The 27,778-nt window shown below is 43.5% G+C and overlaps 3 protein-coding genes across 4 annotated transcripts; 2 read left to right on the plus strand and 1 right to left on the minus strand.

The window, feature by feature from the left end:
* The first annotated feature begins 1,426 nt into the window (after nt 1-1,426).
* Nucleotides 1,427-5,547, plus strand: CCNG1 (cyclin G1). The gene is made up of 7 exons (XM_064387632.1): nt 1,427-1,585; nt 1,986-2,249; nt 3,230-3,483; nt 4,072-4,150; nt 4,233-4,331; nt 4,566-4,760; nt 5,367-5,547. Exons 2-6 carry the CDS (start codon nt 1,986-1,988, stop codon nt 4,755-4,757), a joined length of 888 nt encoding a protein of 295 aa, XP_064243702.1. The 5' UTR covers nt 1,427-1,585; the 3' UTR covers nt 4,758-4,760; nt 5,367-5,547.
* Nucleotides 5,548-9,657: 4,110 nt separating this feature from the next.
* On the minus strand, nt 9,658-13,998 carry NUDCD2 (NudC domain containing 2). Its single transcript, XM_064387631.1, has 4 exons — nt 13,652-13,998; nt 12,267-12,315; nt 10,904-11,055; nt 9,658-9,998 (listed from the first exon to the last, which is right to left on the minus strand). The coding sequence occupies exons 1-4, from the start codon at nt 13,838-13,840 to the stop codon at nt 9,915-9,917; spliced, it is 474 nt and encodes a 157-aa protein (XP_064243701.1). The 5' UTR covers nt 13,841-13,998; the 3' UTR covers nt 9,658-9,914.
* Nucleotides 13,999-14,106: 108 nt separating this feature from the next.
* Nucleotides 14,107-26,623, plus strand: HMMR (hyaluronan mediated motility receptor). 2 transcript variants are annotated; one of them, XM_064387405.1, is made up of 18 exons: nt 14,107-14,176; nt 14,596-14,694; nt 15,382-15,458; nt 16,261-16,341; nt 17,043-17,231; nt 17,468-17,554; nt 17,844-17,944; nt 18,984-19,058; nt 19,190-19,368; nt 20,164-20,312; nt 20,602-20,816; nt 21,411-21,527; nt 22,323-22,481; nt 23,603-23,755; nt 23,864-23,963; nt 24,209-24,385; nt 24,885-25,047; nt 25,667-26,623. In XM_064387405.1, exons 1-18 carry the CDS (start codon nt 14,122-14,124, stop codon nt 25,684-25,686), a joined length of 2,196 nt encoding a protein of 731 aa, XP_064243475.1. In that variant the 5' UTR covers nt 14,107-14,121; the 3' UTR covers nt 25,687-26,623. The 2 variants fall into 2 exon arrangements, with proteins under 2 accessions (XP_064243475.1, XP_064243476.1); XM_064387406.1 differs by lacking the exon at nt 14,107-14,176 and adding an exon at nt 16,018-16,098 and having other exon boundaries at nt 14,627-14,694.
* The last annotated feature ends 1,155 nt before the right edge of the window (nt 26,624-27,778 follow it).

Raw genomic sequence — 27,778 nt, forward strand, 5'->3', positions numbered from 1 at the left:
GCAAAGGTCTGAGGAAGGCAGGGAAATGGACAGCAAGTAGAAACTTATATTTCATGCAAGAAAATGTGAACCCTTTAATGCCTTTTACTGGAGAGGTTTCAGTCATGCAGGAGGGGAGAGCAGTAAAGCACCGAACCCCTCCAGCCCTCGGCCCTGGGGGACAGCATCTGCCCTGGCCTGGAAACCCAGCCAGGAGCCATCCCAAGGGTTAGAAACCACTTATGCTCTAAGAGCCATTTGTACTGATGCCTTCTCAAGGCTGACAGAGCCTAGAACAGAGACCAGACAGACTTAAAGAATAAAGTAGGTGTTTAATAGGAGGCCTCAGTGGATCCACCTTGGGCAGTGCTAGAGCCCAGCCAGGGCTACACCCAAGATGAACCAAAATGGTCACAAAAAAATGGACAACTGGTCATGGGTCTCTCACTTTTATAAATTATGGTCCATTTGCATATTGGAGTTAATTGTCCCATTGCAGCTTTAGCCCATGAAATCCCATCCTTCTTGCTTTTTCTCTCTTCAGTTCACACTGTTTATGCTCTTGGGCCTGAAATCTGGGTGGCCATCCTTGATCCCAAGCTAGGAAACAAATCGTTTTGTCTCCCTACTTTGTGAAGAACGCTTACCAACACTTAATATGACGCTCAGAACTACACATTAAACCAGCACAAAACCTGAAAAATACAAAAGCTGAAACCTAAGGCACCAGCGATCCAAGAGCGAGAAGGTCACAACTGCGGGGCCGGGCCGGGCCGCTCCCTCAATGGCCGGGCCGGGTTGGTCCCTCAATGGTCAAGCTGGTCCCTCAGTAGCCGGTCCCTCAGTGTCCGAGCTGGTCCCTTAATGGCTGGGCTGGTCCCTCAATGGTCGGGCTGGTCCCTCAATGGCCGGGCTGGTCCCTCAATGGCCGGGCCGGCCCCTTAATGTCTGAGCTGGTCCCTCAGTGGTCAAACTGGTCCCTCAATGGCCGGGCTGACCCTTCAATGGCCAGTTGCTCCCTCAATGGCCGGGTCGCTTCCTCAATGGCCGGGTCGCTCCCTCAGGGGCCGGGCCGGGCCGGTCCCTCAATGTCCGAGCTGGTCCCTCAGTGGCCGGTCGCTCCCTCAATGGCCGGGCCGGCCCCTCAATGTCTGAGCTGGTCCCTCAATGGTCAAACTGGTCCCTCAATGGCCGGGCTGACCCTTCAATGGCCGGTCGCTCCCTCAATGGCCGGGTCGCTTCCTCAGTGGCCGGGTCGCTCCCTCAGGGGCCGGACCGGTCCCTCAGGGGTCAAGCTGGTCCCTCAGTGGCCGGTCGCTCCCTCAGTGGCAGCTCCGGCCGATGGGAGCGCGGGCGCGCGCCCGCCGCAGGCGGAGGCGGGGCCGCCTGGCGGGGGCGGGGCCCGGCGCGGCGGGGCCGCCAGGGGGCGCCCCTGCGCGGGCGGGGCGGCGGCGGCTCGCGGGCTCGGGGTGCGCGCCGGTGCCGCGGGGCCGGACGAGCCCAGCCCCGGCCCCACCGCCCGGCCCCACCGCCCGGCCCCGCTCCGGACACTGCGGCCCGCCCGGCCCCTCCCCTCCCGGGCAGGGAGCGGGGCCGCACAGACAAGGTAAGGGAGTGCGGCCGGCTCCCGTCCCGCCGGTTGCACGTTTGGCGTCCCTGTGCAGTGTCCGTTCTGTCCCCTCCCGTCCCTTCCGTGCGGTGGGCGTTGTCCTTCTGTCCCTGTGTCCCTCTGTCCCTGTGTCCTTCTGTCCCTGCACCCCCTGGCGGGGCGCGCGGCTCGCCCGTCCGCCGGCAGAGCCCCGCGGCAGCGAGGGGCAGGCCCGGGCATGTCCCGGGAGGCGCGGCCCCGCCGAGCCCCTCACGCTCCTGGGCCGCGGGTGCCCCGGGGCGCTGGGGCCGCTCCGAGCGTGTGCCCGGGCACCGCATCTGGGCCGTAGAGTTTGAGAGGTTTTGGTGAGTTTGCCGCGTTTCAGCTGTTCATTGTCCGGCGCTGTTTCTCGTGGCAGATGATCGATACCCTGGCGAGCGGCGCGGCTCGGGACCCGGTGCTCGAGCTGCCCGCGATGCTGGAGCAGGAGCTGCGGGCTCAGCCCCGGGCCGCCGGCCTCCGCCTGCTCGAGGCTGCCCACGACAACGGCCTGCGAATGACCGCCCGGCTGCGAGACTTCGAAGTGAAAGATCTCCTCAGCTTAACTCAGTTCTTTGGCTTCCACACTGAGACCTTCTCTCTAGCTGTGAATTTCTTAGATAGATTCTTGTCAAAAATGAAGGTAAGGCTTTTTACAGGATAAGCTCTCTGCCTGGTTCCTATTCGAAGCTAGAATATCTTGGGTTTAGATAAAGGTTAAGCTCCTTCCAGAGATTCTTGGTAGTGCAGAGCTAAAAAATTGCGTTCTCCATTCCAATTTGTTCAGAAAGCTGTTTCCTCTGGAGAATGAAAAACTCAAGGATGTCCATGGGCTGGGAAACAGGACACGTTAATGGCTTAGATCAAGATAGTCTGCCTGTCCTGCTGCATAGATACAAAAAAAAGTTAAATTACTTTTTCTTTAACTGCCTTTTCAGCCTACCAATTAGCCTTGTGTATATCAAGATGCTGTTGAACACTTAAAATCTGGTCAAACGTTAGCACTGCATTTTCCCGTGCAGATGTGACATGCTGACCTGAGTTGTTTTAAATTGTCTAACAAGACGGGATTACCACTGTACACTTTGGACAAGAACAAAAGCTTGTTTTGCTTGTGTGTTCAAACAAAAATGAGAAAGCTTGATGGAATGGATGGGAAAATGATGGTTTCAGAGACTTGTGAATCCAGATTAAGCCATAAAAATCAGGTCTACATTGTCTATGGAATAAAATAAGACCATTTATATATACATGTATATATATGTGTGTGTATATATACTTAAAATAGAGTTAGAAACTCCCAGTTTTTTACTATCACCCCTAATATGTACAACACTTTAAGTCCTAAAAGCTTCCTCTTAGGCTATTTTAGGACTTCATTAATAAGTCAATTCTACCTCAATCAAAATTGCTCTGCAGTCTTGCTTTTTAGATGAATGAGATTCAATTTGTGGTGCATAACTGTGTACAATAAAAGACTTAGTTTTCAGTCTCCAAAAAACCAACCCCTCATCCCCCATAATTTTTTGATTAAATAGATTGGTGCCTGCAGTTTGAAACTTGCATGTTTAATAGCTGATCAGAGGCCTTCTTCTTTGAAAATAACAATTCACTTTTCTTTAGGTACAGCCTAAACACTTGGGCTGCGTTGGACTCAGCTGCTTCTACTTGGCTGTGAAGGCATCAGAAGAAGAGAGAAATGTGCCCTTAGCCACTGACTTAATTCGAATAAGCCAGTATAGGTTCACTGTTTCTGATATGATGAGAATGGAGAAAATCATTCTGGAGAAATTGTGTTGGAAAGTCAAAGCTATAACAGCCTTCCAATTTCTACAGCTCTATCATTCATTCATTCACGAGAATTTAAGCTGTGAAAGGTACAATAACTTATCCTGATTTTGCTATAACTGCCTAAGACCAAAAAAAAGTAGAATGTAGAAAAATAAGCAGGGAAATTGCTTGAGTAATTGGTTTTTCTATACTTTAAAAATTGCACAAACTTTTCCCCTTACTCGTAATTGTCATAATGTGAGCATCTGGGGTTTAATATTATTGTAATTTTAAAGTTTGTTTGCATAAATGGAGTATTGCTCTCTGAGCTGAAAACCAAACTTGCTCAGTTATGATGGTACAAGAAATCTCTGCTTATCCTGCAGTGAAGTATTGCCTCATTATAAAGATTGCAAAATCTGGTTTAAAAAAGATTCTTTGGCTGCCAAGCACTGAAATTCCTTGTTAAGCCTGCTTTTGTAATGCAGCTCTTCCCCAGTGTAACACAAGATTTATTTTTGGCATTGGGACTGCCAAAACTGAACACCTGTTTGACTGTAACCCCAGAAGTTCTGGGACAAATGAGGCCTTTGTTTAGATAATGGACATTATTGCTGCTTCTCTGAGTTCCCAGAGTGATGCTGCCTTGATCAAGCTTGCATTCCTCTAGATTCACTCATCTGTTTCTACTACAGGAGAAAATACCTTAATTTTGAGAGACTTGAGACCCAGCTTAAGGCCTGTCACTGCAGAATCATGTTTTCTAAAGCCAAGGTAAACATCTTAAAAGTTCAAAGAAAATTAAACTGCTGAAACTTAGCAAAGAAATGTTTAAAAACATCTTCTCTCTCTCCAGCCTTCTGTCTTGGCACTGTCTATTTTGGCACTAGAGATAGAAGAACAAAAACTGCTGGAGTTGACGGAGGCATTGGAATTTCTACAGTTACATTCCAAGGTATGTGCAGATAAAATTTCAGGGGAGGGTGTAAGAAAAATGCATGGAAAGGTCTACACAGTGGGGAAGGAACAGGTGCATTGGCATATTGGTTTCTTTGTGGCTTTCTTGTGATGTTTTGTTGGGTTTTTTTCACGTGGTTGGCTGTCTGTCGTGTTGAAGAAGCTGAAAGCACGTGTACAAAGTAAAGATTTAGCTAGCTGTTAACATAGGACATTATGTCTTGTTATGTAGATAAGCAACAGAGAATTGACCTTCTGGAAGGAGCTAGTGTTGAAGTGCCTTACGGAATATTCCTCAAGCAAGTGTTCCAAACCAAATGTGCAGAAATTAAAATGGATTGTGTCTGGACGTACAGCTCGGCAGCTGAAACATAGCTACTACAGAATAACACACCTTCCTACCATTCCAGAGACCACCTCATAATAGGCAAGTCCTTGTAAAATCAACTTCTGGTAATGTAGAAGTAAAATTAGCTGTTAACTACCTCCAGGGTCCTTCCAGGTTGCCTCCTGGAATCATGTAACAGAAGTGTAGTCAGCCTGTTCTCATGTTCATGCTTAAACCAGTGCTGGACCTGAAGAAGTGACATGAACACTGAAGGAAGAACTGATGTGTGTCATGGTAGCAGAAATGTTTTACAGACATTGGGACCACATTCACGCTAAAATGTGAAGTAAAGCTTGGAAAAGGGGACAAATACCTTTGCATTGCTCCTATCCCAAAAAGAAAACCAGCCTGTTAGAATGAGTTTCTTGTAATTGTTTACTTACGCCACTTAAAACAGACAGTTTTATACAGTTCTACTTGTATAACTGCTTAGTGAAGGCTAAAATCTGTAATTCAGTTATTCCTGTTACTGTTTTTTACTCTGTAAAAATGGTAAACTTTCTTACCTAGACTTTACTTCCAGAAGCTACACATTTTTCTGTAACAGCCATCTTGCTGTTGTCTTGCTGTATTAAGATCTCATGCTGTGTTTAGCTCTTGTAGAAAGCACTTGAGTTGACTTGTTTGTTTGGTTTTTTTTTACAGGAGTGCAATAAAATGGGAAGACCATCCTGTGACCTTGTCAACAGGCACACAGATATTTGAGAAACAGTCTGAACCGTGATCTTAATAATGAAGAGCTCAACTCATGGAAAGAACATGTAACATGTCAGACTAAAGATCCTTCCAGCACACACCAGTTCTTTTCATGATGAATTCAAAAGTACGTGGTGTCAGTTTTCAGTCTTACTTGGTAGACTGTTCACTAGTCAGTGGAATAACACAATCCTAATACAAGGAATTTTAACACCTTAGAGTTTGTAGAGCAGCTTGTGTAATCTAACCTTGGTTTACAGTAACTGCAGGTGCTGAATTAGGTATTAATTTTTAAAACCTGGTTCACTTTCTGAGGATTATGCAATACCAGGAAAATCTGACGTGCAGTAGTGCAGTGCTGCAGTGTGTTAAGAAAAGAAAGACTAATCCAACTCAATATTGATGACAACAGCAAACGCCTGCCAGCTCACCTGGTGTGCTGTTTGGGCAGTGCTTTGTGTCCACGTGTTCCTGCCAGAATGGGCACTGGCCTCCTGCCACAGACACATTAAACAGCAGCCTGTGATACCCACTGAATGTGTCAAGTAGTTAGAGCAGGAGAAAAGAGCAACTTTACTGTGTTCCTTTAGGAAAGGCACTCACTAGCACAGCATCAGTAACTGCAGTATTTTGTAAGAGCTGTGGTTTGCTGATGCCACTCTCACTGAGTGTAAACACTTGGTGACACCTAATGAAGGAGTAAGGGAAAGAACTGGGTCATGTGTAACCCTTTCATGCCCTAAATCTGACATTAGTTTTCCAAAGGTTTGCTGTACTAGAGGTAAATGCTGATACTGAACAGGCACATTGTTACAGGTACAGTAGGAGCAGGGCTAGTTCCCCCCATGGCCTCTGTGTAGGAATAATCCAGATGAGAAACACTGAAGATTGCTTCAACTCTGATCTCTTTAATGGTAAGCTTTGTAAAACACAGCTGTTTGTTCTGAAAACCAGGTCAATATATGAAGCATTCATGCTTCTAGTGCTACCAAGGAAGTGAATAATAAGAATGTATTATTGTATGTTAGATGAAAAGAGGTTCTGGGAGAGTGTTGCTAATGTCCTCTTGAATTCTGCATCACTGTGGGACAGAGGCTGTTGGCAACAGGCTGTTAAACCTGATTGTTATATGGACTGATGGAGTGGAGAGGGAGAGATCAGAGTGTGGGATGAGGTGTTGGCCAGCCAACCCTTCCCTGTAATGGTACCAGCTGAGTTAGAAACCGTTCTTTGCATATCTCAGACTAGTTACAGCTTTCACAGAAGACTCCATACCAAAGCTCTCTACTGGACAAATCAAATCTCATGAGCTCATGGGAGTGATTGCACTGCAAAACATGTAACTGGCTATCACACCTGTCAGTGCTGCCTGGGCATTGTGCTGACCTCTGCAAAGCGATTCAGAGGCGTGGTCAGCCTACTGGGAGGGGATGCAGTGTGCAATTATAATTGTCCTGTCTCAAGATATGTACCTTTAAATTAAACATTGAAATGTGCTTAACTAAGTAGCTTTTTTCCTGTAATGTATGTTACGAAACATGTTAGTAGGAAGCCTGTAAATGTGACTTAGATCTGAACAGTACCTGGAGAAAAATTTTCAGGCAGGAGGTAAGACATAATGCAGATTTTTTCCCCCAAGTTATTTTTATAAGAGGTTGAGGCTGCATGGGAGGAACCACATGAGAAAATGGTAAGTATCTTACAGTATCTGTTCTTCAGCAGTGAATCACAGAATGGGTCAGGTTGGAAGTGACCATGGAATCAGCTGGTCCCACCTCCTTAGTCAAGCAGGGTCATCCCAGAGCACATGACACTGGACTTCATCCAGACATTTCTTGATTAACTCCCTACCATCTCAAGGGAACCTGTTCTGTGCACAGTGGCTGCACAGGAGAGAATTTGTTCCTCATGTCCAGGTGGAACTTCTTGGGCATCACAGAATCACTAGGTTGGAAGAGACTTTCAAGATCATTGAGTCCAACCCATGCCCTCACACCTCAACTAAATCATGGCACTGAGTGTCACATCCAGGCTTTCTTTAAACACATCCAGGGATGGTGACTCCACCACCTCCCTGGGCCAGCCATTTCAGTACTTCATCACTCTTTCCATAAATAATTTTTTCCTAATATCCAACCTATATTTCCTTTGGTACAGCTTAAGACTGTGTTCTCTCATTCTGTCAGTTGCTTCCAGGAGAAAGACCCACCCCCACCTGACTACCTTTCAGGAAGTTGTAGGGAGGGATAAGATCACCTCTGAGTCTCCTTTTCTCCAGGCTAAACAGCCCCAGCTCCCTCAGTCGTTCCTCAGTTTGTGTTCCAAGCCCTTCACCAGCCTTATTGCCTCCTCTGGACGTGCTTGAGCCCCTCAACATCCTTCCTAAACTGAGGGCCCAGAACTGGACACAGCACTCCAGATGTGACCTCACCAGTGCCAAGTACAGGGGGAGAATGACTTTCCTGCTCCTGCTGGCCACACTGTTCCTGATCCAGGCCAGGAGCCCTTGGCCCTCTTGGCCACCAGGGCACACTGCTGGCTCATGTTCAGTCAGCTGTTGACCAGCACCCCCAGGTCCCTTTGCCTGGGCACTGTCCAGTACTCTGTCCCTAGCCTATAATGCTGCAGGGGGTTATTGTGGCCAAAATGCAGGACTCGGCACTTGGATTTATTAAACTTCATCCTGTTAGACTGCCCACCCATTCAACTGTTCCAGGTCTCTCTGCAGAGCCCTCCTACCTTCCAACAGATCAACACATGCTCCCAGCTTAGTGTTGTCTGCAGATTTACTAATAAAAGATTGAATCCCCTCATCCATGTCATCAATAAAGACATTGGACAGAGCTGGCCCCAGCACAGAGCCTTTAGGGACAGCACTGGTGCCTGGCCCCAGCTGGATGCAGCACTGCTCACCACCCCTCTCTGGGCCGGCCATCCAGCCAGTTCTGTGCTGGGCTCAGAGTGCTGCTGTCCAAGCCTGGGCTGCAGCTTTTCCAGGAGTGTGCTGTGGGAGACAGTGCCAAAGGCCTTGCTGGAGTTCAAACAGACACATCCACAGCCTTTCCTGCATCCACCAGCAGGGTCACCTGGTCATTAAAGGAGATCAGGTTGGTCAAACACGACCTACCCCTCCTAAACCCTGACTGGGTCTGATACCCTGGCCATCCTGTAATTGCTGTGTGATGACACTCAGTATGAACTGTTCCATGACCTTACTGGGTACTGAGGTCAGGCTAACTGGCCTGTAAGTACCAGGATCCTCCTTCCCACCCTTGTTGTGAATGGGTGTCACATTGGCCGGCTTCCAGTCATCTGGAACCTCACCACTGAGCCAGGACTGCTGGTAAATGATGGGGGAGTGGCTTGGCAAGGTCATCTGTCAGCTCCCTCATCACCCGGGGTGGATCCCATCTGGCCCCATGGATTTATGAACATCCAAGCAGCTCAGCAGCTCTCTGCCTCCTCCTGGATAATGGGGACTATTTTGCTTGACACCATCTACCAGCCCAGGAGGACCTTGTCCTGAGGACAAGGCATCTTCCCACTAAAGACTGTAGCAAAGAAGGAGTTAAGCACTTCTGCCTCCTCATCTGTGGGTATTGAGTTCCCTCCTGCATCCAATGGAGAACAAAGGTTGGTCTTAACAAAGGTTGGTTGGTTTGTGCCCATTGCCTCTTGTCGTGTTGCTGGGCTCCAGGGAGCAGAGTGATTCCTGCTGTGAGCCTTCCCTGCAGATGGGGATGAGGTCCCCTCTCAGCTCTATCTCTTCTGGAGGTTGAACAGCCCCAGCTCCCAGCTTGTAGGGCTGTCCTTCAATCCCTTCCACAGCCTCTGCTGGACTCGCTCCAGGAGCTCCATGTCCCTCCTGTCTTGAGCAGCCCAACTGAACACAGCACTCCAGATCTGGCCTCACCAGGGCTGAGCAGAGGGGCAGGATCACCTCCCTGACCTTCTGGCAATGTTCTTCCTGATTAATCCCAGCATATAATTGGTCTTCTTGTCCCCCAGGGCACTGCTGGCTCAGGGACAGCTCATTGTCCACCAGGGCCCCAAGGTCCTTCTCCACAGAGCTGCTCTCTAGCAGATCAGCCCCAGCCTGGTGCATGGGGAGATTCCTTCCTAAGTGTAGATAAGAAAGAATAAGAAGATATCCTTACATTAAGACACATGGTATATTTATACTGATTAATTTACTATCGTGTTTCTAAAAAGAAAAAAAAAAAAACACACAAACCAAACATTCTGCTTAAAGACATTACTTTTTTATGTACAACTTTCTCTATAGTTTGTGCCTTAGTATCATAAAGTTATCACAGCTTATAAATCAGCTGGTAACATTTTGTCTTCATTCTGCTGGAAAAGATCTTCTTTCTCTTCACTGAAGTAATTACTTTTGACAACAATCCATTGAAGAGATCACTGAAGTCTTCAACAGTTACATGATTCCAGTCCTTAACTGTAACATGTAATTTGTCTAAAGGGTCACATATAAAAAGTTCACTTTTCAAGACTAGAAAAGTCTGGTCCTCCTTTGCTGTAGTTTCCAGAAATTTCTGCCCCACTGAAGTCAAAACCAGGGTTCTGATTGAAGTAAAATTAAAAATCGTTTAGTAAGTAAATTATTTAGAATAAAAATGCTTTAAAAAATCCCAGACAACCCACAAACAAGAAACATAACTTGCTTTTGTTAATATTCTGCCATTGTAACAGGAACATGTAACAATCATACATTTATCACAGCACTGAAATTCTTGGAACATGCATCAACAAACTCTGAATTGTCATAGTTTGGTGGCCTACTTTGTAATGCTGTTCTTGACTTCGCAATAGTCAGATCTTCCAGAAAAGAAATATTAAGGAACGTTTAAGAACAAGATCTGGCTTTTGTGTCCTTTGTAACTGCCTTTTGAAAATCTAAGTATGTGCCCTGATGGATAACAAGGTTCACAAAACTGCTGTTCTCTGCTGCAGTACACAGCCTGCTGATTCAGCTGGTACGTAAAATGTAATTCTACACCTCTGCAGACATGTACAGGAATAGTGTGCCAAAGGTATAGCAAAACAATTTAGGCAATTTTAGTAGAAGTGCAAGGAACATCTTTTCCAGCTAACTATTGCACTCCATCTTACATTTATAAACAAACCTATCCAGTAGAGTTTGATGTTCAAATGTTATTGTAAATATGGCTATGTCATAATTCTAGATAATAACAGAAGTTGTATGTAGCCTAACAAGTGAAAAGTTGTTAGGAAGATGCAATTACTAAAACAGCAATAGCACCTCCAAACTCACCTGAACTTATCACAAACCCTGCAGAGAGAGTGCAGACAGAATAATCTCTTCAAAGCACAGTGATAAAACCTTGTAAGCATTTTATAGATATTGAACTAAAGGATATATTCCATGGTATTTGCTCAGCTTTCCTGGCCATAACCTCTGTGTGCTAACAAAACATATAAGGAGTCATTATGGTGCTTTAACTTACTTCTCTTTGGAATCGCTCCAGTGTAAGCTTCCTTTGCATCTGGTCCTGTACCCAAGGATCAGCAGCATATTCATTTTCTAACAGAGATGTCCAACAATTTCCAGCATCTCTATTTGTCTTCATCAGAACAATTCGTATCAGCTGCCTGTCTTCTGTTGAATGAAAACACAAAGAGCAACCTTTAAACTCAGTCCTACGTGCTGGTTCTTTTCTTGGTTTGGTGAATTCCCCATTAACAAGCAAAAGAAGTGAAGTAATTTAAATTCTTAATGCCAATGCCAACCTAGTTTATTTATAAATAAATAAACATTAACAAGGAAAAATAGGCTGAGGCAAAGTTAGTCTGTACTGTCATCTCTCCCCTTCTGGCTTGTAAGATGCTGAAGCTATTTTAAGGGAATAAACACAGTTCATAAGTACTTCTAGTGCAAACAGAAAGTAACCTCTTGGACATGTTCACAACAAAACAATCTGGTAATATAGACAACTCTGCTAAAGCAATGATGAAAAATTTAAGGTCAGGCTTCACAGAGAGTTATTACCAACAAAAGCCAGAACTAAGTTTTAACAACATATAAACAGATGACTATTTAAAGAGTGTGTATGGCCATAGAGTATTGGAAGCATGTCTCAAAGTAAATGTGCACTGCAGGGTATTTGTTTCTACTGAAGTGAATAACTACAACATTAGAAGTCTATTTGAAGATTATTTGCATACTCATAAAGACTGAGCTTCACAATGTGTATTAACACTTTAAATTTTAATGCTTAAATTACTAAATAATCAATAAATATTTAATATAAATATTGAATGGAAAAGAAAACCCTTCATAGGAAAACACTGAGAGGCACAGTCCACAAGTATGATTGCCAAACCCCAAAATATTCTGAATGTTTTACAGTATTTATATCATGGCCTGATATGCCTTTTTCCTCAATATATGTAGGAACCTTAGTGTGATTTTAAAATTTCTTTCTGATTTTCTTGGACTGTATATTTTGTCATTCATTCAAAAAATGTAATGCATAAAAAGTACTAATTATGGAAAGTCATAGACCACACAGCTGTACCATAACTGTTTACCTTTAAATGAAGGTAATGCAAAAAACTTTTCACTATATGGAAATGTTTGCAACCCATTGATTAGGAGCTTCCACGATGTGGCATTTTCTCATTAACCTTAGTCTCAAGTGCTTTTGTGATACCTCAGTTCCTAAATCCAGCAATGATGACTTTGCCTTTTTACAAAGCTAAGGGAAGAAAGTAATCTTTCCAATTAATAGAGAGAGGGTAAATTATTCTGCAGTGTCTCCTGGAAAGTTTTACTGTCTTTACAATGTCACTTCAGATGTAGATTATTACCTAAGGTCCACGTTCCTTCATCAGTTACTGTAGAGTCAAAAAGTTTACCCTGCAAAAGACAGGTACAGTATTACAAATCAGTAAAACCTTTTCAGCATCCAGTTCACATTGAGTTATGAATTTTTACTGACAACTTAACCACCTTGTATTCTTCTGAAAATGAATAGGGTGATCTGACCCTGCAAGTGTACACTTGCATGTAGCCTGTCAAAGAATTATTGCTTATTACGCAATTTCTTTTTTTAATTGAAGCATTTAATACCTTGTTTCAGTATCTGAAGTCATTGAAAAGGCTTGTGTTTCTCAGCAGGAAATGCCATTTAATAATCTTGTCATGAAAATGCAAGTGTTTTTGCCAGGAGTAACATCTAGCTCTGGTACAGGATACAGGTAGCATGAGCAGTTCATTATAAATGTGAAAGTAAATCTGTCTTTAGGCTGCTTTTTTGTTGTTTTTTGTTCTGGGTTTTTTGGGGTTTGTTTTTTTTTTTGCTTTCTGAAGCAACTGCAGCTGTGCACTGAAATGCTGTCCACATACACATTAAAATCCATGTGAATTTTTATTTTTATTTTTCATAGAATGACAGAATGGATTGGATTGAAAGGGACCCTAAAGTTCATCTAATTCCAGCTGCTTGCCATGGGCAGGGACACTTTCCACTATCCCAGGTTGCTCCGAGCTCCATCCAACCTGGCCTTGAACACTTCCAGGGATGGGGCATCCCCAGCTCCTCTGGGCACCCTGTGCCAGGGCCTCCCCACCCCCACAGGGAAGAATTTATTCCTAATATCCAATATCCAATGTTTTCTGACAGTTTAAAGCCCTTCCCCCTTGTCCCATCACTACATGGCCTTGTAAGAAGCCCCTCTCCAGCTCTCTTTCCACGTACTGGAGGCACCATCCGTAAACCTCGAACAAAACTGTTTCCAGTTAATGCCATTTTTAATGTATCAAACCTGGGATAAAGAACAGAGGCACCCCAGGGCACAGGCGTGCAAACCTTCTCCCAGGCAACTAATGACAGCACACGAGGACACTCTAAGCTGTGCCAGGGCGGGTCTGGGGACATCAGGAAGAAATCTCACAGAAAGTGTGACCAGACCTCGGATATCAGGAAGAAATCTCACAGAAAGTGTGACCAGACCTCGGATATCAGGAAGAAATCTCACAGAAAGTGACTACTCCTCGGATGGGGCTGCCCGGGGCGGTGGCGAGCCGCAGTCCCGGGAGGTGCTCAGGACAGCCCGCGGTGCTGGCACAGTGTGGGTCCCAGGCTGGCCCCGCTGCTCTCAGAGCTGTTCTATAACAGCCCGAGAGCCCCCGGCGCCCCGCGGCCTACGCGTCGGGCGGGCCCCGGCCCGCGGCCCCGGGCTGCCCGCGGTACCTGCAGCAGCTCCTGGCCGCCCACGGCCAGGGAGATGTGCCGGCTCCGCAGGCTGCAGCGCACGTCCTTGGCGCGGGTGCCCGGCGGGACGCGCACCTCGATGAACACCTCCTCCAGCGTCTGGTACCAGCGGCCCCAGGGCGTCGCGCAGGGCACCACGCCGCTGCGCTCCTCGAACGGAGCCGACATGGGGCACGGCGGCGGCCCTCGGCTCCGCGATCCGCTCCGAGCCCGCCCGCTCCGAGCCCGCCCGCACCGAGCGAGCCCCGCACCGCTCCGCGCTCCCCGCCCGGCGCGCCCGCGCACGCGCACCGCAGGCCACGCCCTCCTCCGGCCCCGCGGCGCGCATGCCCAGCTCCGAGCGTTCCGATTGGCCGAGGCGGGCGGGGCGGCGGCAGCTGATTGGCTGATGGCGTGCGCGGCGGCCGTTGGCCCCTTTGAACGCCGGGCCGCGGGGTCCCAGCGCCGTCATGGCCGCCGCGCGCGCGCCGCTCCGCCGCCCCCCGCCCCGCGATGGGAGCGCTGGTACGTGAGGGGAGGGAGCGGGGACCGGCCCCGGGGTGTCCCTTCCCGTGAGGAGCAGCCCGCAGCGCCGTGCCTGAGGGCCCTCTGGGTTCTCGCAGGGGTCCCCTCCTAAGGCAGCAGGTCCCGACTTTGTGCCTAGCCCTGTGCCAAAAGCAGCAGTCAGCCTGTATTGTGTTCGCAGTAACTGAAGCGGTGCCGAGCCTCGCTGGCCGCTGGTTCCGCAGTACGGCGCTGTAAGAGGAGCGTGCAGAGCTTGGCGCGGCTGGGGCGCCGCTAGCGAGAGCGTTTTCTGATGTACGAGTCTCTCAGTGACATTTGTGGCTGTAGGCTTACTCTAGATGTGTTATCAGCATCATCGAAGCTGAAAACCTGTCATTTGCCTTCATTGTTCTCTGCTGTTCTGCAAATCTCATTTTCAGCACGTACTCCCCTGCAAGGATCCTGTAACGTGAAGCCATCAGGTGGAGTGGGAGGTTTGCTGTCCTCTGAAGCATGCCAGGGGGTCGGAAAACAGAAGAGTAAGTAAAAACTGCACAGAACACAACAATAGGATATCTTTAGATGCAGTTGTTAGTGTTGTTACTGCTCTGCTGCTCAGAAATTGGTTTCTGTTGCAGAGACTTACTGCCTACTTTCCAGTTCAAAGGAGCAGCTGTAAATACATCTATTGGAATCTACCAAAAATAGCTTTATATGTGACTTCTGCTAACTGGGGGGTGGGGGGGGGGGTAGTTCAAAACTGACATTATGGCTCTGGATCATGGCAGGGAAACTTGGCAGAAGTGGAAGTATCAAAACTGTCCCCTGGTAGTCTCTCTAGACTTTGTCAAGTACCCAGATGACCAATATTGAACTGGCTGATTGCAGTAAAAAAGTTACTGTTATGGGGTTGTGAAGTTGATAGATTAACAACCGGGTGGAATGTTGTCTTTTGTACAAAACAATCCCTGCCCAAACAGCACAGTGGGAATAACAGCTGAAGGGATGCTTTTGCCTTGGGGTGACACTGCATCAGGGACATGTTAAAGACTTGCACTGTCACCTTTTAAAGTTCTGCCAGTCTTTCCAGCCATAAAAGAAGGCTTGGGAGGAACGTCATTACAATTAATTGTACTCAATTAATCTCACGTAGTTTGGTTACATTTGCCTCACTGTGTGTATGCACACCCTCTTCCTTCACCAATCCCTTCTACTTCCTCCTGCAGGCGAGACAAATCTGAGCAGCGAGAAGAGTGCACCCACCCCAGTGACTGCAAGGAGACTCACGTCTCTTGGATCAACGGTAGGACTCTGCTCTGGTGTCTGTAGCTCTGTGAAATCCCAGCTAAATCTCTTTAACTGCTTAAACAATGCAGTCTCTTCATACAATTGTCATTAATCTACCCAACTGAACTGTGGAACATGTTGTTGCATCTGTGTTCCTTAAGACCTAAGCAGGAAAAATGAAATTGCTGCATCCTTGGGAATCATGTGATAATTAACTTGGTACTACAGAGCAGCTTGTTCTTTTTGCTGCTACACTTTTGGGATCTCTTTACCTCTTGCTTACCATGTAATAATGGTTTTAAGGCTTCCTTTTCAAGGAAATGGTGTTCCTGCTCTCATGAGCTGGGCAAGGCAGAGTAGAAACCTGGTGGTGAAATAAACAGGAAGGGGATGGTACTGCATGTGCAGGTTCCCAATGTCCTATGTAAGGATATGGATTTCAAGATTAATAGCTTAACAAGCTGAAAAATTTTAGCCCTGATGTGCTAATTGGGTTCATGAGTACTGATTATGTAGGATGAAGTTCTGCAAATAAACCTGAGGTGAGGATATTAAAATGTTTCTATGAATCCTAGGGGTGCTAAAGTCTCCAACTTTGTTCATCTTCCTGTCCCTGTGGTTATGAGCTGTCCCTTCAGAGTATTGCTGATGAGAAGGTACAAGGGTAAACCCCATCCTAACCTGATACTTTTTTGCCCTGTCTGGGGGAGACAAAGGGTTGCTCTTTATTTGGTGTGTATCTTGGTAATATTGTCTTTTATTTAGCTGTGTTCAGCTACTACGAAGCTAGAGATTTCTAACACATTTCTCTTCCAAAGCCGGCTAATGGGATTGTGAAGAGTAAAAAAGATCTTATGCTTATGAAAGAGAAAAAGAAACAGAAGGCCCTGGAGAAGGAGGTATGAGTCCATTGTGTGAGTGAAATCCTGTCATGTCTCCTTCCACTTACAATAATAAAAAATACCAGCTGGTGGAATTGGCCTCTTTTGCATCAGATAGCCAACAAGTAGTTTACAAACAGCTCTGTGCAAAAGAAAGCTTATCAGGTATTATGTATTTACGAAGCTCATGGAATTGCATTAATTCCTGCTGATTGTGAGCAACTATTCTGTCAGGCTTTTCAAAAACACAACTAAGTCCTCTGTTGGCTACCCCAAAAACGTTCAGTTTTATTCAACAATCTCTAGCTGAAATCTTTTGCTCACTAATTGTCATACTGTTAATGCTTATGAGGCACCCTAAACTGTATCAGTACACTTCAGTGTGCTAATTGGTGCCCTGTGTCTCAAATGTCACGTTCTGCCTTTTTGTCTCTCAAAGCCAAAAGGAGAGTTGGCTTCTGTTGCCCATTACAGCTATGACTATTCTAATTTTAACGTTTTTTACTTGCTTGGAAGCATAAAATAAGTCAGATGAAATATTGCTATTGTATGGTGTGTAATAATGGAGAATTGGGGTAATTCTGTTATTTCCTTCCTGTGAATGAGAGTAGCAGATACATATTCTGAATGAAAGTAAATACAGTTTGGATATCTATGCCTGTGGTTTACTTGGCTAAGCTAATGATAGTAGGAAATAAAGAAAATACCTCATGTTTTAGATTCGTGCATTAGTGAGAGAACGTGGAGAGCAGGATAAAAAACTACATGCTCTGGATGAAGATCTGGCTAAGATTGAAGCAAAGCTGAGTGCTGCAGTTCAGGAGAAAACCTCTCTTGCAGCAAATGTTGCATGCCTGAAGAAACAGCTTCTGGAGTTAACAAGAAGCAATGAGCTACTAAAATCAAAGGTACTCAGAGAAATAAGTGCATCTTTGCTGTGCCTGTGCTGTTACTGAGCTTCTGTTGCAAGAGGAAGCTTTACTTGCTGATCAGCAGGTGTTTTGATGTAAAGCATGTCTGGTTTGGGATCTTGTGCCCTTCTGTCTAAACACAGAGCAGGAGGGGAACTCTTGGAGAGGGTTGTGTGAACAGCAATTCATACAAAGGAATTACACTTAGTGGTTTTGTGTTCTTTTCTAACAAGCTGTCTGAAGATGGTGTGCAGAAGAAAATGAGCAGCTTGTGCATGGAGTTGATGAAGCTCAGAAACATGAGGGATGCTAAGGAAAAGGTATGACCATTTGTACAGGAGAATAATTGTGATCTGCTCAGGAATTAAAACCAGTGATCCTCAGTATAGCTTGAAGCTCTTGGTGGCAGTTGTTTAACAAGTGGCTGATATCTTTACTGAGGGGTGCTTGCAATCACATTTAGCATAGTAGCTGGTGCTGTCATTAAACAGGAGTGATGATTAAATTTCATTTCACCAGTCTCTTCCACAATGCCTTTTTTTTTTTTTTACTAAATCTCATTTTAATATGGTGTATTTTGTTGTTTGTTTTGTGTTTTTGTTTTTTAAGACTGCACTGGCAAAGCAGGAAAACATGGAAATGAAGCTGCAGGAAATGCAAAGGAATCTAGAGCATTCAAAAGGAAAAGTAGCACAGTTACAAGAAAAACTGTAAGTGTTAGGAAGGGAATTAGATATGATATGACCTGGCTGTGTTTCCATGCTTATCCTTTGTAGTAACCAAAATCAAGGGTGTCTCCCTACTGAGAAGGAGCAGACGTGATCACTATTTGTAATCTGGAATACATACAATGGAATGAAGTTCTAACAACTGCTGTGGTTTGACAGAACTACCACTAGAAACATTGATTCTCTAGTGTATCTGGCCTTTTTCCAAAATACAAACTATCTTGTCAAGCCTTTGTCTTCCAGTGTGGTATGGGTGGGGCTTTCTTGGGTATGGGGTTGGGAGGGAAGCTGTATGTCTTTAGGAGTGAATTGTTCAGGTTGGAGGAGGACATTTGTATGGATGGGATATTTACGGCCCTTTAGACTACTAAGTCAGGAATAAGCAAGACTAGAAAAGCATTAGAGCAGGAGCTGAAATCCTAATTCAACAGGCATTTGGCTTGGATTTGATGAACACTTTCATGTTCTCCAGAGAAGTGCATTGAAGAGCCTTTGTGGTGCCTTCAGAGCTGCTCTGATGTAGACACGTGCTCTGAAAAAAGGCAAATGCAGACTCTCTTGGTTTCAGCAGCTCTAGGTAGATGGAGAGTGGGCTCTAACTCAGCACTTTCTATTCTGCTCAAAAAATGTCATGTGCTGCACAGCAACAGTGCACTAATGTGCATCCTGTTGCTGAGGACAGTGACCTGGCATGAGCTTCCAAGCACAAACCTGGCTGTTAAAATACACAAGGGTAATAATGCAGGTAGTGCAGGTCACAAAGGGAGGAGATGCTGATTTTCTACAAAAGCTGCATTATGTTAATGCATTATTATGTTTGTGGCATGTTGCTCATGGCAAAATGTGGCTTAGCATCTTTACTACAACGAGGAGACTATCTGGAACAGGGTTGAAGAGAGGGTAGAATCACCTCTTAGAGCCAATATCAGTTTTTCAGCCAAACTGGGAGATGAAAAGTACATGTTACTACATACATTTAAACAAATTCAGTTATCTGTCATAAAAAACTGTCTGGTTTTAGGTCTGCTACTGAGAGAGAGAAAGTTGAAGAGAAGTCTGACATTGAAAAACTCCTGGAATATATTACAGAGCTCAGGTAACAAAATTATTCTCAAGAAGGCAATTTTCCTCTTGGAAATCAACAGTCCTAAGCATTTTCCTTTGTGTTGATGTGTAAGTTTACAAACAAAATTTAGTGGTAACAAGTGCCTGAATTTTCTTCTACAGTAGTGTTGCAGAAACAGCTGAGAAATACAAACTAGAAGTTGCCCAAATGGAAGAGACAATAAGTAAGAAAGACCAAGATATTGAGGTACTGAGGAATACTCTCAAAGCAAAAGAGGAAGAGTCATGTAAACTGATGAAAGAACTTAATGAGAGGTGTCAATTGCTTCAACAAGAGAAAGGTAACTGTTGGTTCTTGTACACTGTTCCATATGTGGGATCACTCACATGTCTTAAAGCATCTCAGTTAGGTGTTTTCTAAAATGTCAGTAGACTGGTTTGTTCTAAATGACAAGTCTCTGAGCTCCAGCTAGAAACACCAAGGCATGTTTTCAACAACAGGGAAGTCATATTTGACATCTGTTAAGTCTGAGTTGGTGTTTCCATGGAGGATAACTTGGATGGATAGTATACAATGAAAATTGTAGGAGTGACTTTAATCTGAAAGGTGAACACTAAGAAGGTCTTGTTCTTTACTCTTCACTAAGAAGCAGTATAATATTGTGTGAATTCACTGCTAGCAGTTGTTCACAGATTCACTGAGGTGTTGGGCATGTGGCAAGGATCCTTCTTCACCTCTTTACTCCTTCTCTAGCAACTCTGCAATCTGAGACATGTACTCAGTTTTCTGTACCAGCTGCCTTCTGTGTGCTAGTTTGTGGAAGAAGCCCTGGGGAGCTCATGTAGTTTTCCCTGCCATACTGCTCTTCTGGTGAAGGCTAATTGCTTGGTCCAAACACTCCTGCTGTTAAAATGGTTTTAAAGTCATATGCCTTGAGCCAATTTTGAGGAGTTTCCAGATGGGTTGTAGGTATGGATTTGTTTTGTGGGGGGTTTTCTTTCTTTTTGTTTTGTTGGTTTTGGTAGTTAGGTAAGGAAAAAACAAAGATGGAGTAGAAGTATTTTGATTAATACAAATTGTAGTTATTTGAAGAAAATAAGGGAGTTTGTGTTATACTGACAAAGTTTCTGTACAGAGAAAGAGGCATCTGAGGCCAAAGAACAGTTCCTGAGTATGAATGCTGAAATAGAAGACCTGAAAAAAAAAATTGATTTGGTGGAACAAGAACACCAAAAACTTCTTCAGAAACATGAGGAGGTAATCTCTCAGCTGCAGCAAGAGAAGGTAAATACAGGATATGAATTAGTCTAAAAATAGATTGTAATCCCAAGGACTGGCACTAAAAATTGTTGTTTGCACATGAGATGTGCATTCCACAGATTGTTATCATTAATATGGCAAAGTGGGTACTGGCCTGCAAAGGCTTGTGTGATCTAATAGGTCTAAGAAACATTCCTGGTAGGATGGGGGTTTTGGTTCTTCCCATAGATTTGAAACTTAAACACTACAAGTTAACCTTTAACTACCCAGGAAGTACTGGTAGTTTTAAAATCTGTGCTATTTGGGCATGCAGGAGTCATCAGCATCAATGCAGCAGAAGTTACTAGAGTTTGAAGATGAAGTTACAAGTGAGAGACATCTTCTGGAAGAAGAGCTGAATGGTACCATGAAGGAGCTGAATAAATTGCATGCAAAGGAGAAGAAAGCTGAAAAGCTGGTGAAGCGACTGGAACAAGAAATCAAATCTCAAGGTCTTGAACTTGCACAGATGGAAAAAGAGTTGAAAGGGTTTGTGAAAGAAACTTTGATTCACACTTTGAAAGGAAAAATATTAAATTAGTAGTGTAAGCAGAGCTTCTGAACCAATTCAGGTTTTAGAGACCTGAGCAGATCTGAAGCTTTCTTGCTACTAATGATGAGATCTAATCACTAGCACTAGTAACTTGAGTCAGTATCAATAGTAACTTGAGTCAGTTTTACATTGTTGTAATTTAAAACAAAAAAAAAGCCAGCTGGGATTTGCTTGAAAGGCTGCTATTGTAGTGCTCTGACCTTGCTGTGCTGGATAAGATATGTGCATGCTGTACTGGCTATTTCTGTCCTGGAGAAGGCTATGACAAAAATATTTTCAAGCCAGTTGTTTCTTGTTTAAGTTTACTGTTAGGTCTTCAGTCTGTTCCGTAGCTCCCTTGGAAAATAAGGGGAGGGGGAAATCCTTAGTAATACCTGTTGTGAAGATTGTGCTTTAGCATGTGAGAAGTTACTGGTTTGCCACAATTAATTTGTTGCTGCTGCTTCAAGCCTTCTGTAACTGATAGCAGCATTTGGTGATGTGTTCACACATGCTTCTCTCCAGTGTGCAATGCTGAACTTTTATTTCAGGAAGAGTGCAGAGCTGGAGCAAATCAAGGCAATGCATAGCAGTGCTGTATTGAAAATCCAAGAAGAGCACAGCAATACACTGCAGGAACTTGGAAAGATTACTGCCAACTTTGAAAGGTATTTAAGTTTTATTCATGTATAGGACAGGGATTATCTCTAAGATGATAATAAAAAGTACTGTTCATTTATGTGCCACATGTGAGTGTTGGCATGGCATTTCAGCAGATGATTTTGTGATGTTGTTTGGTGGCATTAAGATATTTCTTGAGTACTGGGCAAATAGTGACATAGTATCACTGTCTAGTTCAGGAAATTGGATATTTCTTCTTCCAAAATGTAACCAGTTGGAGTTCAGTGGTCTTGAGTCATAAAGAGATGTGTAGTATCTAGTGATGGTGTTCTTGACACTGAAATATCTTTCAAAAAGACTTGTACAGACTCAAAATTTGCACTGAATTTAAGTAATTTCCTACAGTATTGCAATTTTTACCTTAAAATATTCAGGTTTAAAAAGTATATAAAAAGTGATACTGGTATTACTAGGTATTTGTGTCACCCATGAAGGATCCTGTTGGATATTTGCCAATGCCAACTACAGACAGTGAGTGCTTTGCTGTTTAAAATAAGCTTCAGAGAGAGTAGGTCCTTCGTGTTTTAAAATACCTACAAAATATAGTAATATCTGTATCACAGAATTTGTCACAGTGTTACTGCTTATGGCTTTATGGAGCTGTGTTGTGGTTTCTTGCTTACCTTTGGATTTATCAGTGCCTGTACACTGCCATATCTTCAGGTTATAAAATCTTTGATACTTGCTGATATGAGCTCATGTTGCTCTTGTAAGGTGTGAACATGCCAATCTGTATTTTGCCTGAAGTAACAAGGTTTTTCTCATTTGTACTGTAATACCAGCTACCAGAAAACATCAGCTGAAGAAATTTGCAGTTTTAAACTGGAGAATTCTTCTCTGCGAGAAGAAGTTGCCAACCTAAAAAAAGTAGTCCAGGAGAATCTGCAGTTGCTTCAAGAAGCAGAATACACTAAAAACAAAGCAAATGAAGAATATGCAAGGTACTGCATAAATTTTCCTTAAGCTAAAGAATGCAAACTGAAGCTTGCCTTTCTGACTAGAACCATATGTGATGCTGTAATGATCAGATCTGTATTTGGTGTAAGCTGATGTTTCTTGCTTTTCCCAGCGCAGAAGGTTGAAAATACTGATAGACAAAATTTATTCAGTTTATATGGATTAGGAAACTGGTCTGTCCAATCAGTTATTTTGACTTTTGTTTATATGTGGAACATAGAGGAACACAGAGGAAAATACTTGAATGAAATATATTGGAATATTGTCTGTTTCAGAAATATCAGTTACAGTGGCTGCTCTGCAAATAAGATCCCCGGGGTGACAAGCAAATACTTAATGCACACTCTCACTCTCTGCCAGTCCAGTCTGAATGATGTCACCTCAAATTCTGCTCACAAGCAGATGCCAGTTAATCATCCATGATTTGCCACACTGTGATGATATAAACTGAGGTCCCCTCTCTGCCTAAAATGAGGCTGATGAGAAATAACACCCAAGAAGTGTTAGGCCAGTAGCTGAGGACATGCTTCTGACTGTCTAACAGCAGTTTAGTGATCCATGTTCTTTATGGTTCTGTGCTGGTTAAGATGCTGCCCTTACTTTCCTCCCACCTGCTTCATGTCTCCTCTTTTCATTAGAGCTGGTAAAAGAAAAAAACTCAAGATCTATTTCCTGCTTGAGGTGGCAGGGAAGGGATGGGGCAAAAAGCTGGGGCTGGAGAGGGGTCAGTGCTTTTAGGTGTAGGGTTTTTGAAATCTTGCATATATCCACACTGAACTGTCTTTATTAGTTCCTGTTTGAGCAGATCTCTGCATGCAAAGCCTAATTACTAAACTGTCCCTGCTAAAAGCTGTGGGCTTGAGCAACCTTAAATGAGCAACATGATTTTTCTTTGCTTCAAAAGGACTGCTTGCATCCTTATAGGAAAAGGTAAAAATGTTGTTCATCTTAAACTTAATTGCCTTCTGTAGTACTGTTTTCTTTGTGGCACTTTTTGTGCAAACCTTTGCTTTTCAACCATGGCTACTTGTGGGTTTTAGATTTAGTGTAGTATAAAGCAAGTAAAAATCAAGGGCTTATTAAGCAATTATGGTATTTTCCTCAGGATGCTCTTAGAAGTCCAGACCAAGCTTGCACTAAAAGAAGCAGAAATGGAGCGAACAAAAGAGTCTTGCCTTGCACAAATGACTAAACTTCAAGAAAAGCTTGAGGAGCAAACTGAAGATCTGAAAAGAGAACTTGAAGCAGAAAGATCAAGGTGACTTTCTCAAACTTAAACTGCATATGATGGCACAGCCAGTTTTATTGGGAAGAAGTGCTGAGAGCTAACAAGGAACATAATAAAAGTCTGTTTCTTGCTTTTTAGGAAAACCATAAGTGAAGATGTGACCTCTAGCTTAAACAAAGAGATCAAGACCTGGCGTAAACTGTATGAAGATTTACATAACAAAGTTAAGCCTTTTCAGGTATGTTGGGAAGTAGGTGTTAGTATCTGTTAACATAAGACTTTTGCACCTGGCTCAAGTTCTACTCCTGACAAGTAAATATGCTGCTTCCCATTCTAAGGTATTTATTCTGCAGTGGTCTCATAAGTAACTATCCAATGAGCCAGCTATTCCCTTTCCCAAACTAATCTTCTTTGGTAGATTTCAGTTCAGTAAAAAGTTATGCCTTGTTTGAAAGATTTCTAAGGCGTTCAAATGTATTTCAGCAACAACTAGATGCTTTTGAAGCAGAGAAGAATGCTCTCTTGGAGGAGCATGGGGCAGCCCAAGAAGAACTGAATAAACTGAGTCATGCATATGCTAAACTGCTTGGCCACCAGAACATGAAGCAAAAAATCAAGCATGTTATGAAGCTGAAGGAAGACAATGCCCACCTGAAGCAGGTTTGTGAAATGAAAAATTAGAAATCTGCAAGCTACTCATGTGCTTGATGCCTTTGTTTGTTACTGTAAATATTTATAGACTAGTCTTGCAAGCTACCTATTTCTTGATTCTTAAATTCCCTGCACAAAGCAGATTACAAAAAACCAACAGCCTCCAGAAATGCCAAGAGTTTTATTTTGGACTGAATTTACAACATATGGAGGGATCAGCAGTACAAATAAGTACCTCTACTCTTGGCTTGGTTGGCTTTTTTTACCTTTTTTGGGGGTTCTAGACTTAATAAACTATCTGTCGAAAGTTTCAGACTGCCATACTGCTTAGTGATGTTACACAGCACCTGTACATGCTGCTGGTTTCTCTACATCTGTATGTTTGGGTTTTAATGCCACCAGTAATTGTCTATGTGTTTAGCATTAGGCAAAATGGCTCCTTCAGTAAATGATGAAGCAGATTAGAGCTCCTGTTCTTCATCTAACTTCCAAGTCTTGTTTTCCCTAGGATGTCTCAAAGCTGCGTGCATTGCTAGCCAAGGAGAAGCAAACCAACAGACAGCTTCAGGAGCAGCTGTGTGCAGTACAGGGCGTTAAGCGTTTTGATCCTTCCAAAGCTTTCCAGCAGGATAGCAAGGAAAATATTCCTCCAAAAACACCTTTAAAAGAAGGTAAGTGTGAGATTGATATAGCCTTTGTCCCTCTTAACTTAACCAAAGAAGGTATGAGAGTCTTGCATAGTCTGCTGCATCTGAGGGAGGTGAACGGCGTCTCTTGTTCCACAGCAGATGTTGGAGGCTGTGTCAGTAGGGCACTCCCAGGGTACTTTCCAGCCCAGATCCCTACAACCTGACAGGATAGGTGGTGTGCCAGGTCAGGCAGCAGAGCCATTTTCCTTCTGTCACCAGCTCACATGTCCCTGATGAGGTGACAGGAAGTGTCTCCTGCACAGGTCATGGGGTGCAAGTGGCTCTGCCAGACCCCTTTGCACCCTGGTTGTTTAGCTGCCACCTGGCAGAACCTTGTACCACTGTAGGTGTCAAGGTAAGGTGCAAAAGGTCTGCAGATAAATGTGGAGTGGAGGAACAGATGGAGAGAACATGGGGGCATGCCAAGGGAAGCAGGGTAGGGGAGAGAGTTCCATTATAGTGTCTGTTCCAGGGTCTGAAATCTTGGCTTGTCTGCGAGGTTCAGAGTAGGGCCTTCTGCCCCTTAGGAGACAAAAAATTACTTAATGTGGTGGGAGGACTAGGTGAAAAACTCAAATTTAGTAACATTTTTCCATTGCAGGTAATAAAAACAAAGTTTGAAGTCTTCTTGGTATCAAGAAAATAAATCACCCATAAATTTGTGTGCTACAGCAAACTTCAACAGACTGTTTCTTCAAGGTGAACTTGGATGCTGTATATAATATAAATGAGTAGGAGCCCTAGAGAAATGATTTAAAATTATATATTTTTAGAAAAACTATGTTTTACTGAGAAGCAACAGGTGACAGAATGTTCCTGACTCCTGGTAACATCATTACAGGCATGGACTCTGAAAAGTGTTCACTGTTGCATGTTTTGGATATGCTGAGGCTGCTTAGTTAGGTTTTGAACAGAGCATTTTAAGTTTGGGAAAGGAGAATAAGCATTGGTGATCAAGATTACAAATGAAATCTGATTTAATGGGATTTTTTAATTTTTGTTTTTAATTTTTTTTTAATCTATCCAGTCTATACAATTCTGTGTTAATTTTGCTGTTTATAGCTGCTTTGGTACCAATGGCAGCAATACTGCCAAGAGACCTTTTTACTGCTGTGGCCTACACACTGTAGAACCAGAGTAGAAATGGGACTGTACACTTAATTTTGATATTCTACAGGATCTATATGCAGTATATGTGAACTTAAATCCTGGGGCTAGGTGTTGCAGCTGCTGATCTTCAGAAAAGCATTTTCAGGTCAAAGTCAAATTGACTGCATTTATCCAAATGTTTGTGTACTGTGACTGAGATGAGTGTTTTAAGAGATGTTGTGTCCACTGGACCCTTAAACTGCCATAAAATCTTTGTAGCCAGCTGTTGTAGGTGATCAGTGCTACAGTGACAGGGAATAACAACAGAACTTCTCTCACTTGGGCGGGAGGACACCACACAACTCACAAGCATTGTACAGACTGGAGCTTTGACAATGGTGAAAGAATCTGTTAAATTGTGTTTAAAATTAAGAACATTTTAGCACAATAAAAATTTCAAATTAAAGAATTTGTCTGTTTCCTTTGCAAACCAGGTATAAACCCCAAAATTACATTACCATGGGATTAATCTAATGTTCCTTTTTGTAGTCTTGTCTTCAAAACAAAGCCCAGTGTCAGTCTATGTATTCTCTAGTCTTAGGGAAATTATTTAGCTGAACTGTACAATACATAGAACCTGCAATTCTCTTATTTCTCTTAATACAAATATAAAGTCTGAATTTAAGTCAAAGGTGGAACTGTGTTTTTGTGATTTTTATGTCTGTGCAGCTATCTTACACAGAGGTGCTGCAGAGGCAGTACCCAAAGCTTAGCTGGTAGAATTTATTTGCATTTATGCTGACATCATGAGCTTACAGAGACTTCATAATTCCTGGGAAACGTGCAAAAAAATGCACATGAAATCCAAGGAAAGAAGTTGCTAGATGTTTTCTGTTAATGTCATCTTTGTGTATTTGCTGGATTACATGATCCTTTGAAGATTGAGGATGAGGATTAGTTTCAGGTCTTTTAATTAAGAGAGCACTTGGTGTTCAGCCTGAAGTGTTGAAAGACTTCGATAAAGAAGTTGCTAAAAGTATTTTATACTGGAGTTCTCTCCTTGTGGAGGAAAAAAAAAATGAAGGTTTTCTTGTCTGAAAGGTGTAAATGGAGTAAAAAAATTGTAGAGGAAACAGGCATTTGTCTGAAAGTTAATGGAAGGGTCCACCAGACTCAAAAACTCAACACATAAAAATGGAGACAGTTAAGGTACATTTATTTTTTTGACTTGAGGGTACAGATATGCCAAGGGAAGCCAAGAATGGCAGATGTCACAGGACTGGGCTTAGAAGGTTCCTACATCCTTTTTTGATGTAGCTGGCATAAGCATGTTTATACTGACAGAAAAAAAGACAAACTCTAGCAAATAATTGTGCTAGTCTTACAGCAAAGGTGATCCTTGAGCTTTACAACATTGGTAAATCATGTAGAGCAGAGTGGGGAGAGAAGCAAAGGCTGGAAGTCATGGGAAAGTTGAAGGCTTTTTGTCAGCTTCAGTCTGGGAGGCTTTTTTGCTTTCATGCACTATGAAATGAAGCATTAAAAACTGAAACCTTGTCATTTGTAGCTTAACTCGCATTTGTCTTCACTGCAGGAATCCATTACTTTCATGTTGTGGAAGTTT

The sequence above is a fragment of the Passer domesticus genome, chromosome 13 (genome assembly GCF_036417665.1).
Source record: "Passer domesticus isolate bPasDom1 chromosome 13, bPasDom1.hap1, whole genome shotgun sequence".
In the NCBI taxonomy this organism is placed as follows: domain Eukaryota; kingdom Metazoa; phylum Chordata; class Aves; order Passeriformes; family Passeridae; genus Passer; species Passer domesticus.

Coding starts and splice junctions, on each gene's coding strand:
- HMMR (XM_064387405.1), top strand. CDS start 14,122: ATGGCCGCCGCGCGCGCGCCGCTCCGCCGCCCCCCGCCCCGCGATGGG. Junction 16,342..17,042: donor AGAAGGCCCTGGAGAAGGAG/GTATGAGTCCAT, acceptor CTCATGTTTTAG/ATTCGTGCATTAGTGAGAGA. Junction 25,048..25,666: donor AAAAACACCTTTAAAAGAAG/GTAAGTGTGAGA, acceptor TTTCCATTGCAG/GTAATAAAAACAAAGTTTGA.
- CCNG1 (XM_064387632.1), top strand. CDS start 1,986: ATGATCGATACCCTGGCGAGCGGCGCGGCTCGGGACCCGGTGCTCGAG. Junction 2,250..3,229: donor GATTCTTGTCAAAAATGAAG/GTAAGGCTTTTT, acceptor ACTTTTCTTTAG/GTACAGCCTAAACACTTGGG. Junction 3,484..4,071: donor GAGAATTTAAGCTGTGAAAG/GTACAATAACTT, acceptor TTTCTACTACAG/GAGAAAATACCTTAATTTTG.
- NUDCD2 (XM_064387631.1), bottom strand. CDS start 13,840: ATGTCGGCTCCGTTCGAGGAGCGCAGCGGCGTGGTGCCCTGCGCGACG. Junction 11,056..12,266: donor TGAAGGAACGTGGACCTTAG/GTAATAATCTAC, acceptor TTCATTCAACAG/AAGACAGGCAGCTGATACGA. Junction 9,999..10,903: donor TGGAGCGATTCCAAAGAGAA/GTAAGTTAAAGC, acceptor TACTTCAATCAG/AACCCTGGTTTTGACTTCAG.